This window comes from Penicillium samsonianum (assembly GCF_028829775.1).
Source record: "Penicillium samsonianum strain IBT 33392 chromosome Unknown utg000001l_segment0_segment0, whole genome shotgun sequence".
NCBI classification, from domain to species: Eukaryota; Fungi; Ascomycota; class Eurotiomycetes; order Eurotiales; family Aspergillaceae; genus Penicillium; species Penicillium samsonianum.
In genome coordinates this window covers 504,791-520,245 of record NW_026643259.1, presented here as the reverse complement: position 1 = coordinate 520,245, position 15,455 = coordinate 504,791, and the positions used below count along the sequence as shown (strand labels likewise).

The following is a 15,455-nucleotide window of genomic DNA, read 5'->3' as shown; positions in this document are numbered from 1 at the left end:
CAGAGGAAGCTGGAAGCATACTTGACTACATACATAGTATGTAGCCAATTAGAATTTCACCGATATGCAGGGTCCCACTAAATTAGTGATCGCTGGTGTGGGCTTCTCCCGAGTGGCCAAAAGCTTAGGTGCGGAGTTTCTTCAGGTAAACAAAATATTTTTTCAATTGGGGTTTAACGCTGGTTAAAGATACAAGGTGAAATAAAGCGAGCAGCAGCTGAGGACTTCCCGGGATAATTGATCATATGTTCCGTACAATTCGAAGTTTCCCAACAGCATCCCAACGCTGCATCGCGTTGAGAACGACTCCTGAGATCCGACTTAGTACAAAAGCGCGACACATATCCCACACACGATTCGACTCATCCCAGATGCATCTGGGTCTGAGAAAATTAGATACAAGATGTACAGCCTCGCTCAACCAGATGATGTCGACCCCATCCCTCCTCTCCCTTGATATTTACCACGAGCCAACTGATGGTGTCGTGTAACTTCCCTTGGCCGAGCTTCCCTCACACTGCGAGGGCACCTTATTGGCACTCGACGCGCCCCAGCTAGCGGGCACTGTACCAGCCTCGCGCCGAGCAGCAGACAGGAACGCCGCGTAAGACCAGGTCAAGTCACTAGCAGAGGTCGGCTTGCCGTCGCCCCGATCGAATTGTTCGGCCAGAGCTCCACCGCTGGGCGTGTACTGATTAACGACAGCCACAAATCCATCGGCATATTTCTTGACCGCGGTAGTGACGGACGAGTAAGTGTCCGAAGAGCTGGGATATTCTCCGACGGCAGCAGACGAAACTAGATCCTTGAAGAATGGAAGACTGGTCTCGGTGATGGCCAGCGACCCTTGTTGCTTCCACTGGTAGAGAGCGTCATACAACTGCTCGGCCGCCGCCAGTGTTGTCAGATACCTGGAGATGTTAGCAGGGTTTGAAGTCAGTCAAATGAAAAGAAAAGGTTGCATACCATGGGTTGCCGCCCTGGTAAGTGTCTTCGGCATAACGTCCAACAGCAACGGCAGTTCCAGCTTCCTTGCCGCTGTTCACGTTATAGATCGAACGGAACGAGTCGACGTATAGCTTGTGATTTGATAGGGCACGAGCAGAGCAAGGCTGGAAGGTTACGTCATCGCAGGTACCCTTAGGGTCGAAGTTTGCAATCGAAGCAAGGACGGAGTTTGCATCAAGACCGGTTCGGCCATTGTTGGCCAGGTTGGAAACGACAGCCTTGCCATTCCAGAAGGACTGTAGGAAGCACAGGACCTGAGGTGCCTGGGAATCACATCCATCGCAGGACTCCCCCAGCGCCTTGGCAAATGCACTGCCCTCCACCAACGCGCGGTGCTGTGCGGCAATAGTGAAGAATGAGGAGCCTTGAACCTCCTCCCACAAATCGAATCCGGTTTGGTTCCAGTATTGCGCAACATAGCTTAGATCATTTTGCACGATGGGCCAAATGTTCGACTTGACGACGGACTCCTTTTCGTTCGAAATCAAATGGTTGCCATAGGCAATCAGCGCTGTCGCTCGAAGAGCGGGTCCATCACGCTGAGGACGACCCCAAGCACCTGTGAAGGCAGTCTCGTCCACGTTATACTTGGGCTCTGCAAGTCCTGATCCATCAGATAAGTCACCAGATGGGTTAGACACGGTCTGCAGCTTCGCTTGAGCAGAGATGTAATCCTGGATGGTAGATTCCAGCGAGCTGTCTCCGGCAATAAACTCATCAATCAAGACCTTGAATGTCAAGGCTGCATCACGAGTCCAGGTATAAAAGTCTAGCAGCTATTAGTTCTTATCCCTATCTTTCCAATTTTGGGGGGATTCACAATTGGGGTCCGATTTGGATGGGGATGCTACCACAATGCCGGCAGATGCTCCAGATGCAGCAGACCCACCGGCGCCAATGTTGTTCAGGATGGATTGAAGAGCAGAAGAATCAGACTCGGCACGTGCATTAAGATCGCGAGCAGGCAAAGCAGATGAAAGCACACCTGGTGCCAACAGTGCAGTCAAAACATTCAATGTCAACATAATGTATGATGTATGATTTTGTGATTTTGTGATCGTCAGAATCTTCTGGGAATTCAGCCCCTTTATATATTCTTCAATCAGGTACTTCGCCCTGCACGCTGCGAATCGGAAATTAGGTCTCCAAACAAACAAGCGGACACCTCGGGAATTTAGTTTCAAGTTGATCTCGGTGAAAATTTAAGGATGATGATGTTTACCAGAAAGGTGTTCAAATGGACGCAGAGTTACATTGGGTTTATATTGATCGTGATCGGCATGGCTGATCGGCGTGGACAGATCCCGAACCGAGCAAGGCCAATCCGATAAATCACCGCATGTGATCCATCTTTAGACGGCAGCAGCCTATCTAAGTGCCTCAGCTCGTAGATCATATGTAGTATTTCAATACTTTTCCGATAACCTCCCGAGAATAGACGGGTTATGGCAGTCTCTAACCACCAGTGCGCCATAACTGATTTTACCTGCAGTATACTTGAATTTTGTATGCTTAAATTTCATACTTGAATTTATACTTGAATTCCTGAATTCTTAATATTACCTAAATTTTCTATTTTAAGTTCCATACTGTATAGATATTCCCATTCTCGGTATTATAGTTCTTTATTTCACTCTATGGCAACCCACTGGTTAAAGGAGAGTAATCTCGTAAAATCAGTGTAAAAATTAGATTTAAACGGCTGATTGAAAGGCTTTGTACGGAGTTGGTAATAAGCAGATAATGAAAAACTGATGGTAAGCTAGGCGGTCAAATTTTACTATGGGAAAATTATTTATGGCGCACTGGAGACTGCTGTAGACGGGTATACCGGTGCGAACAAACAGTACTCTCCATCCCAAATCACGCCATCTCCTAATACCTAGGTACTCCCAACTGCAGCAATTATTTCTGTCTGCTCAACTAGCGCGGTCATCCGGTCTTAGCCCCTGAATATCAATCTGCCTTATTGGAGTCCCGACTTCGGGACGGACCACGGGACGGATCCCCGCTTGAACATCAATCCGGGGTAATTGGAGATAAGGCGCGTCCATGCATGCTCTCAGAGACCGGCCTCAGCACAAAAACAGAAATGAAAAACCAAGAAGTGGCAGAGGAAATCCTTCAGGGCTGTACGTAGCCCTGGAGCCCTCGAGAGGACCTATAATCATGCCCCGCACTACCTACGTACCGGATTTCCTATACCACGGCTTGGCTTTCCGTTCCCATTTTAGTGCTCAGGTCCTCGCCACTTTTGCTCACTGAGCACAGCCTGACCTGTACATCAATAAAACGCAACACCCTAGCCGTATCGGATAACCACCCTCTAGTAAATTGCCCCTACAGCCCCATCAAAAAAGCACCGGCGTCAACAATTTGACATTCCATTTGGTATACTTGCTATTATTCATTGCGTCACAATGAAACTGTTGTGGCTACTAGCGAAGGGTAGACTTCGGCAGAACCCATTTTGGGTCGGATCTCGAAAAGTATATTATAAATCTGGAATATAAGATACGCTATAATATCTCGCATCGGCTAGGCAAAATTATTATCGATATTCTTAGGTTGTCTACATTTGCTTAGCAACCAGACAGGTATTACGCTTCGGATTGCGGGATCGATATGTTCTCGAACCCGCACAGGATTCTCAAGATCAAAGGCTTAAGTGTGCTAATGGGCAATCACTACTAGCTCTAGACCAACAGGCTTAGACACGTGCTTATAACCATCAGCGATGAGGTATTTTCGCCATTGGATAATAGTGACAGGGCGCAGCACCTACAGCTAACAGGCAACCAAGCCGCGACAAGGGTAGAGACAAAGAAGCGGGTCACATGGTTAGAGCATCAGGGCGGGCGCAGGCGAGGTTGTAAATCATCAAATCGAAGGCACAATAAAGGCCATGTCAAAGGAAACGGATAGAGAGCCATAGAGTGAGCACTTTGTGGAAGAACAATCGATACTGTGGTATGGGGCAGAATAATTTCGATCCCAAGAGGTGAAAGTGGAGGTTGGAGGTAAGTCAAGGGCTCAGCCGTAGTTTGCGACAGAAAAGTAACAGGGGGCGAATTGGGCAGGTTCCTTACCCCGCTGTTTGTCCTCTCTTCCCTAAGTTTTGTCTTTTCAGAAGTTCACCCGATTCAAAATATATACATCAATACTGTTGCAGCAACCGCACCATGTTTGAACCTCGTGGCCTCCCACACCCAGTCCGGCGAAGTCCGAATGTCAAGACTTATGCAGGGGTCTGGTCTGCAACGGTAGCATTGTGGCAGCAATGCGGTGGCCAATAGATACTCATGTTTTCGAATATCAAATTGATGTCGACTTTTAGCACGTGGTAAGCCGCCAGTGATTCTCTATCATATGCCTCTGGCCGCTAAGTCCTCGACAGGTTATTTAAGAGAAACAACATACGCAGAATACCTAGTCAACTTGTTCCTATACTACAATTCTCTTTCTACTATTAATCACTATGCTTCTGAACCCGTTCCGACCATGCGAGGGCTCGCCAACCTTCCAAGAGGAATATCGGGGCAGCTACGTACCAAAGGTTATCAAAACAGGATATGGCCTCCGGGTTGCGGCGCCGGATACTCCATACGTGGCAGCGGCCGGCCGAAACAAGTTATACTTTATCGACACCCGGTTCGATACTGAGACTGCAAAGCACGTGAAGGAACAAATCGAGAAGGCAACTGTGCCGAACCCGGAGGAGTACGTCGCTATAGACGAGATTTCGGCTACTGCGGAATTGAAAAACTCTGTGACCGGCGAAACGACATTCGTGTTTGACCCCCCCTATGCTAGGGTGCTATTTGCAAAGGGAATGAATAGGCATAACCCGGAGCTCAAACTGCCTGAGCATGAGCCCGCCGGCGATTGGTTGGTGACCTACGACCTAGGCAATATACTTGCGAAGCGGCCACCACTATAGGGTTGAAAACGAGTGTGACGAACCGCTGACTAATGCTATCGGTATATGCCACCCTCTTTGCTCGAAGGCTGTCGACACACCAAAGGAAGATGGAGAGACGGACGTCAGCTACTATCAAGGGATGGACAAGTTGCACTGGGCCTAAAAGAGCTATGGCGGGTGCGGAATTGGACACCAATTCTAAGGGGATGAGCCAAGTGACTCTAGACCCTCTTGTGTTAGTCAAGATTTGTTAGGACGCTCTAGTATTTAGGGGATGTTGCAGACGGATGCGCCGACAAGGAATGCGTGCAGAAGTACCTTGATCTGCAGGCATTAGTGCTTCCATCCGAAACGTTAATGGAAAACTGATTGACGCTTCTATCCGTCCGCGGCAACGCCTGCTCAACTTAAAAAAAATGACATGTGTTAGACAATGTCGGTCATCCCATTGATGTCTCCATTTGTTTGCAGACTGAGCCTGTCTTTGTTTGTCAGGGTATAAATCCCCTGCTTTCGATAGACTGAACAGATCATGATTCCTCTTCTCTCTCCCTTCAGCTAGTAGCTCTAACAACATGTTAAACGGAGATTTCAGTCTGGGCTACGGGTGGTAGTATTGGAACGTCTTGGGAACGCAAGGGAGGAAGGAGGATAACGGTGTGCTCTTCTTTGCTCTGTTTTTGTATGGTAGCCAGAACTCGGGCATATAACTAGAGGTTTCCCCGGAGTGGATATTTGTTATCACAATTATACTTCTCCTGAAGGCTCAAGTCCGCTCGACTGTCACGGTGTTTCATTGATCATTTGATCCTTTCATCAACAGTAGATCGGGCCGGGGAAAAGTAGAAAAAAGGTACTGTCCAGCTCAACTGCTGTCTGCCCATGACGGCCTCCAGGCCCATGGACCAAGCGTCAATTGACGTTTACGTCTACTCCTTTAGATCACTTCATATGCCCGTTATGTCTGGGGGGAGGGGAGTACAGCGTTAGATTCACAAATCGAACAAGGAAATCAAAGCCCTCGGAGCTTGAGCATGCTTTGATCATTGACTTTCACCGCTCTACATTGAAATGTCGACCGACTCTGCAGCGACCGGGGGCAGCAAAACGACGACTATGTCGAGCTGACACAGGAGACGCAAATCGTCTTCGTGTGTCGTGAGAAGGAAATCCACTTTCTACCTGTTAAACTAGGGATCTTATTCTTGATATCCACATTTCCGTCGTCATCCATTTATTCCGAGGCGAAATGCGCTCCTATATATGCTTGACATCACCGAGTCATGATGCGAGCCGGGCTTCCGAACTTGAGGTTTTTTCCAATGATATACCATTATGAAAGCATCGCAAATGATCATTTAATTTCAATACCTAGCTAAAACCGTCGTGTGTAAACCAAAAATATCGCGGTAAAGGTCCCGGGTTGCTGAAAACCCTGACAGCAGAATTATCCGCTCAAGTTTGCCATGCATGTAGTTAGACATACATTCCGTCAACAGGACCCTGCCTTCCAAACTCCTTGGAAATTTTCTTGTTCGATTTCGCTCCTAATTCCAAGTATTTATAGCTGACTTGCGTTGTATCTGCCTCAGCGAGAGGCTTCAAGTATCAGGCGTGATAACTTCCCTAGGCCTCCTACTATCTGTCGAATACTAAGATTGAAAGAGCGGGTTTTGTCATTTTTAGTTAGTTATCTGTTTTTGTCCATACATTGTCGTACTGCTAGATTTCTGTCAATATGTTTCCGATCTCAAGTAGTAATCGAAACATCTTTAGACAATAGCAGCACATATACGAAGCTTTAGTACCCAAAAAATCCCACCATATCGGATTGATGAAATGCCGCAATATTATTGGATACATAAGCTAATAGCTGACCACTCCAGTGGAGGTCTCTTTGGGTTTAACACCACCGGTTCCTATGCGTGCGTTATACATGAGCCCCCAATCTCCCCTCCCACCTGGGGATTTCATTGCAGATTTGCAGATTATTGCGTTGCTGTCTCTCTGTTCTTATAGGGTCATCTCGTGCCCAATGAGGAATTTTTAACCGGCCCTTTCAGGGGAATTCAACCTCCCACAAGCTAGCATGTCACTCTAGGTGGGCGCCAAACAATGCTTTGCCCCCGGCCACCTTGCTGACCAAGTGGCTGTGCTGCTAATTTATCACTGACTCGCGTTATATGCATAATGATGCTATGGCTAAAATGGTTGGTAGGTGTCGGGATTATGAAGCGAGGCTGAATTTGGCGGGGGGGAAAGAAAAGTGGCCTCCATGCATAAGCGCCACATGAGCAAGTCCGCAGCCCAAACCCCGCAGCGCTCTCAAACAACTACAGTGGAAGGCACTTTGGGGCTTGAATCATTTAGAACAAGAAAAGATGGCGCCAAAAAAGAATAATATATATTTAGAATGGATATGCAAGGACCTATCGTAAAAAAAACGCGCACAAGTAGTAACAGCGGTAAGGGGCAGGATTGAGCGTTTGTTCCATGTATCCCTAAAGATGCCTTGTGGCGCGGAATATGTATGTGGCCCATGAAATGAGGCGGCTAGATGCAGATTCCATCAGATGAGACGTTGCCATCCGATAATAATGAATGTTGGATTCAGTCAAGGTCCACGTAACTGGTTGTTTCTCATCCAGCACCCAAATGCTCACCTCCTTCTTTCACCCAGGCGGCACCCGGATATTGGCCATCTGGAAACTCTCATCTCCGAAACCCGTATCTCCACACAATAAGCAGACCAATTGGTTTGACTTCATTCAACTACAGAAGTATACTGGGGATGGGTCGGGGCAGTATGAAGCGGGTATATAAAAACATTGGGAGAGACTATTCAAGAATCCTCCCCTCCATTAGTTCAATATCATCATAATGCTCCGCTCTACCATTTTGTGCCTTTCAATAGACTACTATACAGCCACATGGGGTAGGCTGCCGCAAGTTTGTTATTGAATCTTCAAGTATGTCCGCCTTTGCTTAAGGCCTGCCACTCTCGCTCCTATTGAACGCCAATGCTGTCGCAGATAAACTGCGCAGTTGGAAACCAAATCTGCCTTGAGGCCAACCTTAGCCGATGGCACTTGCATGACTTTGGAACACTGAAGGGTGGCCAGGATCCCATCCCAACATTGAGATAGATCACTCGGCGAATAAATATGTAATGGAAAACAGAATTTGGAACAAACTAAAAGATTCCTTTATATAAGACCTTTATCTAAAAGCCCTTTCTTTTCTGTCCGTCAGTTTGTTTCCTCCTCTCAAACCATGAAAAATGAAAAGATCTCTACAAATCTGATTAGCGCCGGTACCGCCGATGCGCGAGGCTTGTATAACTTGTTGTCAGTTGTGAGCCATACATTTTGCTGTGCTGTGCCTACAGACCCCTGTCACTGTGCTGCTCTAAAGTGAGGCAACCAGGTTTTGAAGCCCGGGGCGAAGTTCTACATATATAATGCATTGGATTGACTCAGGTTTAAATTCCGCAAGATCCCTAGCTAAATGCTACGACTGAACTATTTCTCTCCTATCTACCTTGCAATTTCTACACTACAGCAGTCGAGTTTAAGATGGAAAACCCAAATTATTTCTCTCGCTTCCCAGGTTTTCAAACTGCGAACTCAGCTTTTGCAATCGCCGAGTTTGATCGCCTAGCATATCAAATGAACTGGAACCAAGGCTCGAAAAAATACACAAGAGAGCGTGCGAAATTTCTCGTATCCCAATTTGAGTCTCACTTCGGTACCGACGCGACAAAGCTAGAGAACTGGCAGGCGCTATGCGTTGAGGTGAAAACTCAGAGTCCAATCGAGAGTATCTCTCAGTGCCGAAAGGTGATGACTACATCTTCCAATTTCCCCAGATATAATAATGCTAAATCCGAGAAGGCTCTTGCGAAGGTCCATGTCAATCTAGTCGACTTGGTTGATTCCCGAAGAACAGGAAAGAAAGTCAAGCATTTTCCTGGTCCTAAGGCATTGAGAGAGTACACTATCGACACTAGAAAAATATTTCCAAAGTCTGCTGCAAAGAAAGATGGTTTTCTTAAGGCCTTGCTTCGGGGTATTTTCTAGTCACTCGCAATCCTATAGGGACAAGACAGATGGATGAGACGGGGAAGGACATATGAAAGTTCGATAGTCGAGAATGGGCGTCAGACTTCGGCGAACAATTTTCGTCGACTATGCACAATTGCTTACTCCGTGCGCTCTATCTGTGAAGAAGTTCTATACTCGTCGTCGGTTCTGACATCTAGCTAGTCTATCAACAAAGAAGAATAAATCTGAACCTAAGCCAACGTGGGTTTTAACCTGGCAGCAGCGCTCAGGTTAGACTGTTATACGGATTAGATGAAACCGAGAAAAGGGTGAGATTCGCTCTAGGGCTTTACTGTCATCTATTAAGGATAATTTACGGATTTTCGTTAGTATTATGAAAAGGATAGAACTATCAAGTGGCCGTGAAACAGCCTTAAATGTTCTTATAGTCGAATGGCCTGATATACTATATTGTCCCATAAACACCGAACAGAAAGCAGGTGATCACCACATTATGCCCATTCATTCTACCTAGTGTATATATGTTGTTATCGGCTCTGGAATGAGCGAGAGGTTCGTGAATTTCACCCAGCATAGCCTTCGCGGGGCCCAGCTCTACTCTCAGCGTAGAGATCCACACCACAGTGTAGTGTTCATGAGAAAAGACTTTTGACATTGCAACATAGTTGTGATGAACAATTGATCGGCTCTGTGAAGTTATTTATCACAGAGAGATCTGGTTTCTTCCAAGGTTTCAGTATAAGAATATGTCAGCTTGGAGGGGTAACCAAAGCGGCTGAGCGTACCTATGTGCCTAGGTAGGTACCTATGGTTATTCCCGAACGCCTGCACCAATCATATCATTATCAACCCCCTTTCCTTTTTTTTCCCTTTGCCTTTGCCTTTCCCTTTACTCCCATTGGTATGCTGATGCTGGAGATGAGCCATTTTTACCAATGATGCGGACGACCGAGCCCCATAACCGCCGGGTTTACTGGATGATCTACCAGCTCCGCAATTATTTGACACGACCCCCTGCACATTGGCAGCGGCAAGGACGCGAATCGGTCAATTCAGGGGTGCCCGATACAGTAGCGTCAGTTGGTCTGTGTGTTTTAATTGAACATGCGCTGGTGGCTGTCCATCTCAGACCTTACAATCCAATGAATACCCGCCGGGAATACGAAGAGCGAACTTGAACAAGGGGAAAGACAGTTGCCTGAAGACGGACCTGCAAGTCAAAGTGCCGCCTAATGCACTCGCATATAAGATGGAATGGCATTCCCTTCGCATTTAAGCAAATAATGTGAAGGAGACAAACTGACGCCCAAGATGGCACCATCAAAGCAAAAGCACCATTTCATCCCTCGATTTATCTTGAGAAAGTTTGCACCGGAAGATCAACCCCCAGCAGGGCCGGCAAATAGGGGTAAAAAGAAGAAAACCAGAAAGCGTCTTGACTTCCTGGTGAACAAGATTGATCTTGAAAGATCCGTTTTGACTCAGCGACCAGTTTCGACCGAGTTTGCCCTCGTCGACATGTATCGAGACCCCGGTTTCGATGAGAATCCTTACCAAGTTTTCAGATCTCGAGCGTCAAGTGAGCGAGATTATTCGGCGCGCACACAACCAATTTTCTCGAAGCTTGACCCTCGAACTCAATCGGATTGAGCTTGATAGGTTACGAAAATTCTTGTTTCTGATGAAGTATCGAAATTCGGGCATGTTCGACCGGTATAACCATGACCGCATTGATGAGTACCAGGAGGATGACCGGGAAAGAATGTTGAGTTATATGGAATCCAGTGGATTTCAAAGACCGCGTGATGTGTGGTTTGATAACTTGCGTCGGTTCTTGGATGTTAAGATGGACTCCGCAAGGAGCTGGATGGATACTCTGAAAACTCAAATGTATCCTGACGACGCTATGATGATGGAACTACATTTCATATAGAGTTTCATCGCTTTCTGCGAGCCAGCTATCTCGGCGGATGAATTTCTGTTGACTCAAAATGCGTATTGCATCTTTGAAGGTCCGTCGACAAGGAGAATAAATCCGATTACCGGAAAGGTGGAGAGCAACTACACCGAGTACCACAATTTTGCCCCATTGTCCCCTAAGCTTATCATTGTCTTACGGAGTCACCTTCTTCCTTCACAAGGCCAGGACAGTGATGGACTTCGGGAATTACGGGAACAATTTGCAGTGTTTACTCAATCTCAACATCTCCATCCGGACAAAGCAGGATCGATTTTGCAAGATCTTCCCATTCAACCATGTCACGCTATATATGCTGCGCCAGATATAACCTCCGCGACCTCTTTGCGTGCTTCCTTTCGTGAGACCGATAGGTTCCAATTTCAGTGCTTCAAACTTCCATCACGTCATACGACACTTATCAACAATCTTTTCCTAGAAGAAGCGCATGCCACCTCATCAATTGTCTGTCATTCTCGAGCATCGCTGAAAGCTAACATAGAGAACTATTTCAAAGTGGATATCGATGGCATGAAAGCTATCCTCGATCCCCTTGAGAAACGTCACCTATACCTAACCAGACTAGAGAAAATTTGCCGTGATCTTGGGAGCTCTGTCAGTTGCAGAAAAACTATTATTGAACCTATTTTTCCGCCTGACCAAGGTCATATTCATATGTCATCCATCGTTGCACTGGAAGTTGGAATCGGGCTTTTGAAGAATCTGGGGACAGAAAGACTACTGCCTCGAGCTTATTTGCTTTTGAAGCCAGGTATGATAGCCGGTATGAGCATTCGATCCTTCCTAAATTGACGTTATTATGCCCAGGAGCAAGCCAAAGGACCTTCTGGAACGACGTCCACCAAGCTGGCCTTTTAGAGCTTTTGAGGATTAAGGTCGATCGAGCTCTCAAAACTTCTCGTCTTACAGATAGAGAAAAATTCTTTGTTCGCGAAAGCCGGCAAGACTTCTTCATGACATTTCCTCCCGAAAGATTATGGGTATATTTCAAGATTTCACGGAACATGGACAAATTCGACTCTCAAGACTTCACCAAAAGAATTGCAGATCTTAAGCTTGGAGGAATAGAGGATGAGTTTGCCATCTGTGAGTCGTGATTTGTCGGACCAGCCTTCATACCCAAGTATTGTACAAGACTTAGGCTAATCTTTATTTAGGTATTGCGTCCTCCCCCGAGAAACGAAGTGATCTCGTACAAGCCATGTTTCAACAGGCTGCAATGTAGATTAAAGCGATCACGGCCATAGCTTTATTATCTTTCAACTCATTTGATTTTATTGAGATCTCACACTACTAAGAACATTGTGTACAAGATGCACCTATTTAGGGTCAGTTCAATAATGTGGCTGATATTGACGGGGTTTGATTTTCACACATGAGCTCAGCGCAAGGTTGCGGGATCGGATGATTAACGTGCATCATGTGGTCTATAAGGGACAATCTAAGATTTGCACAAATGCCTTCAAAATGGTGAGGGAATGACCCTACCTACTGTCACGCACTACAAACTGGTCACAGTTAGGTTAGAAGGGTTCCGGGTTATACTTGCCTTATGCTTCTCAGGCTAGCGTCGAGGATCTGTTCTCTCAATCGTACTGTTGCCTAATAGGTCTTACTGTAGGATAGGTCCTTTCGGGGTATCGAGGAACGGTGCTAGGTAGAGCGCCGAATAGATCTATACCAAGGTATTATTCTATTCGTGAGTGTTGTCAAGTTATAATCAAGTAAAGAGTCATTTAGTAATCTAAAAGGTAAATATAAGTCTTGGGGCTCTACTATGTAGGGACCAAAGGGAAAGGAGGGAGAGAGTTAATTTCCACAGGAAGCAAACCGCCTATCTATCTAGCAACGACGGGTTGATGCGTGAGGCATCACCTGCGGCCTAAGGCCACCACCACTTCTCAGTTTGTTACCTTTGAAATTGAGAAATTCACTGTCTCGTTTACCAGTTCAATTTAAGCAACTTTAATGTAATGACTGGTGGTGCATCAGCATTCATAAACTTGTCGACACTTGCCACAGTCAGAGTTGTGCTATTGAAAGCCTTGTCGGAGCCTACCGTGCTCTAAGCCGACCAAATAATTACACATACGGGGGAGACGGCTCATGCCTAAAACATACGTGTTTCGAGCAATGACTACAAAGCGATCATAATACCAGAATCAGTGCAACAGATATTTCAATTCTCTCCTTAGTTCTCAAAATCCATACCAATTCTCATCCTCCCCGCCACAATCTCTCTCGGTTTGTCCTCAGAGAAGCCAATTCTAGACCACGGAAATGTACAGAACCCCCCGGCGTGGGATCCAGCGGGGTCGAATACAGGCATGGGAAAGACCCATTTAATAGTGCTGTGGCATGCAGGTCATTGCAAGCCACCCCACTGTCGAATGAAAAATGCCCACAGGCTGTAATCGTCCCCGCCGGCCCCCACGTCGGGGGGTTCTGTATGTCACCGTAGCAGGTGATTGGCGTTCACTCGGTCCAAGAAAGATCCAAAGCGGCCATTACATCGGCGCATGGCTGGATCTGCTGATTGCAGTCGAGGTACACTGCCCCGATGATCGCCTCCATGGTGGCGGCCATGACATTGTGTCCAATGACAAACTGGGAGGGGTTCATGATGATAAATTCGCCAATGCCGAGATCAAATCCCTGATCGGAAAGATAGGCATTGCTGGCCTTCCTGGTAATCATATTCGATATTTCCCCTAATCAAAGCCGAAATCATAAGTCCGTGAAATAAAGTAGCCAGTGTGGGCGAAATACTTACCTCGCGTCTTTTTTTCCTGGTGACCATGGTCCACAATAACCAAGCGGAGAATTGCGTCACCAATCATGGCAAGAGTCTTATTGCCATCCTCGTTGAAAGCGCTGGAGGTTTGAAGTGCCTTCCGTGCCCAAATACGGTCGGTGAACCGATACTTGATCTTCTCCTCGAAGAGCTGGAGTTCCTCATCCGAAGGGAGGAAAGGAAAGACACGATGTCCCTCCATAATGTACTATGTTCCAATGAAAAAGGTTGGTTAATGATAAAGATTGATGGATAGAAGTAGAAGTGATTGGAGAATAAATCACTATGTTGTAGGGAGATAATGAGGGTATTTATAATAGAGGAAACCACCTTGGAAGCGATTACCAAGATGCCTTCCAAGGTCGTGGTGCGGGGTTGACAATTGCGAATAGGACTGGGCGCAGAACTGGGCACAGCAATGGGCAACAACGGGGTATATAACAGGGGAGCATGTATCTCGTTGGTCAGTCATATGCGCAGTACCTAGGTAGTTGCGTTGCTTGGATGATGATTGGCCCTTTGCCTGAGGCTCCAGGAGACACGTCAGACTTGACAATACACCGTGATGCGCATAATTTGCGTGTCTAATGCAGCAAGGAAGTGAGAGAAGTGCAATAAGATTTTGATCATGATCTAACTACTCCATACTACCATGAAGTTCTCTAAATAGCTTCATGGGGACAAAGGGACAAAGGCTTGAAAGCCACAAAGAACCACAAAGAGGGCAAAAAGAGGTCTGAAAAGCTGCATGTAGGCATGAACATACGTGCAGTGCCAAGGTCGTCACCTTCCTGGATAATGATTGGGCTTTTGTCAGTTGGCTTGAGGCTCCGGGGTATATGTCAGACTTGACAACACACAGTCTCTTTCCTGTTTTGGAAATCCATGCAGCCTACCTGTCGATATTTGATTCAAACAGAACTATGTGCATTTTCGGTGACGTGGATTAATTAGTCCTTGTACGAAGTAGTGATGCACTCAGTGGTCAAGGTAATGGCGTACTGAGGCATCCAGGCAGCAAGGAATTCGCAAGGCTTTGCTTGATTACCTGCAAATATTTAGATTTTTCTCTTTATCCCCATGGAGCTATACAGTCACTAGCGAAATTTGCTTCCTCCTTGACGACCGCTTTTGGTTTCTCGGGACCCACTCCCAAGGCATTAGTGCCAAATTTTATTTGACAGATATCAATATAAATTCCCTCTTGAATGTATTGAGCGGTATTTGACAGCAAAATTACAGTGTCATATTTTACTAAACACTTGTAAGATTGGCTTTTTGGTTGGAGTGTGTGCAGGTCCTGCATAATGCACGTGATTCAGGTCTTGTAGGACAATTGACTAGTTATGAAAGATTTATCGATAGTTGCCGCCTCAACTTCCTGACGGACCATTGAAGGACACGTCCATGAATAACTATTAAATCGCGTCAATACCTAAACATCAACCTACAATATACGATTATTAATGCCATTATGATTATGGCATTCGAGCAGCAATTCTAGAAATCGATTTCATTCGCATCTTCGTAATTGGGAGCAAGACGCAGATTTGTGAGCGCCTTCAACGTTTTTCCCAAACGGGAATAGAGGTCAATCATCTTCGTTAATACCATGGAATAAATATTGTGGATCATGTTTCCTCCAGTCGTGTCGGATATCTTCGGTTGGGGCTCACGGACCATAGTAGT

General features: G+C 46.2%; 6 protein-coding genes across 6 annotated transcripts; 4 read left to right on the top strand and 2 right to left on the bottom strand.

Annotated features, from left to right (window-relative positions):
* Positions 1–460: 460 nt before the first annotated feature.
* Positions 461–2,033, bottom strand: N7471_000203 (glycoside hydrolase family 15 protein; the record flags this gene model as incomplete). Its single annotated transcript, XM_057272924.1, has 3 exons — positions 461–911; positions 967–1,777; positions 1,829–2,033. 3 exons carry the CDS (start codon positions 2,031–2,033, stop codon positions 461–463), a joined length of 1,467 nt encoding a protein of 488 aa, XP_057141103.1.
* Positions 2,034–4,486: 2,453 nt separating this feature from the next.
* N7471_000202 (uncharacterized protein) lies at positions 4,487–4,948 on the top strand (the record flags this gene model as incomplete). The annotated part of the gene is made up of 1 exon (XM_057272923.1): positions 4,487–4,948. The coding sequence occupies one exon, from the start codon at positions 4,487–4,489 to the stop codon at positions 4,946–4,948; it is 462 nt and encodes a 153-aa protein (XP_057141102.1).
* A 5,357-nt stretch (positions 4,949–10,305) lies between these two features.
* On the top strand, positions 10,306–10,644 carry N7471_000201 (uncharacterized protein; the record flags this gene model as incomplete). Its single annotated transcript, XM_057272922.1, has 1 exon — positions 10,306–10,644. The coding sequence occupies one exon, from the start codon at positions 10,306–10,308 to the stop codon at positions 10,642–10,644; it is 339 nt and encodes a 112-aa protein (XP_057141101.1).
* Positions 10,645–10,696: 52 nt separating this feature from the next.
* On the top strand, positions 10,697–10,927 carry N7471_000200 (uncharacterized protein; the record flags this gene model as incomplete). The annotated part of the gene is made up of 1 exon (XM_057272921.1): positions 10,697–10,927. The coding sequence occupies one exon, from the start codon at positions 10,697–10,699 to the stop codon at positions 10,925–10,927; it is 231 nt and encodes a 76-aa protein (XP_057141100.1).
* A 699-nt stretch (positions 10,928–11,626) lies between these two features.
* Positions 11,627–12,197, top strand: N7471_000199 (uncharacterized protein; the record flags this gene model as incomplete). The annotated part of the gene is made up of 3 exons (XM_057272920.1): positions 11,627–11,723; positions 11,780–12,058; positions 12,130–12,197. 3 exons carry the CDS (start codon positions 11,627–11,629, stop codon positions 12,195–12,197), a joined length of 444 nt encoding a protein of 147 aa, XP_057141099.1.
* Positions 12,198–13,447: 1,250 nt separating this feature from the next.
* N7471_000198 (uncharacterized protein) lies at positions 13,448–13,968 on the bottom strand (the record flags this gene model as incomplete). Its single annotated transcript, XM_057272919.1, has 2 exons — positions 13,448–13,683; positions 13,746–13,968. The coding sequence occupies 2 exons, from the start codon at positions 13,966–13,968 to the stop codon at positions 13,448–13,450; spliced, it is 459 nt and encodes a 152-aa protein (XP_057141098.1).
* Between the last annotated feature and the right edge of the window lie 1,487 nt (positions 13,969–15,455).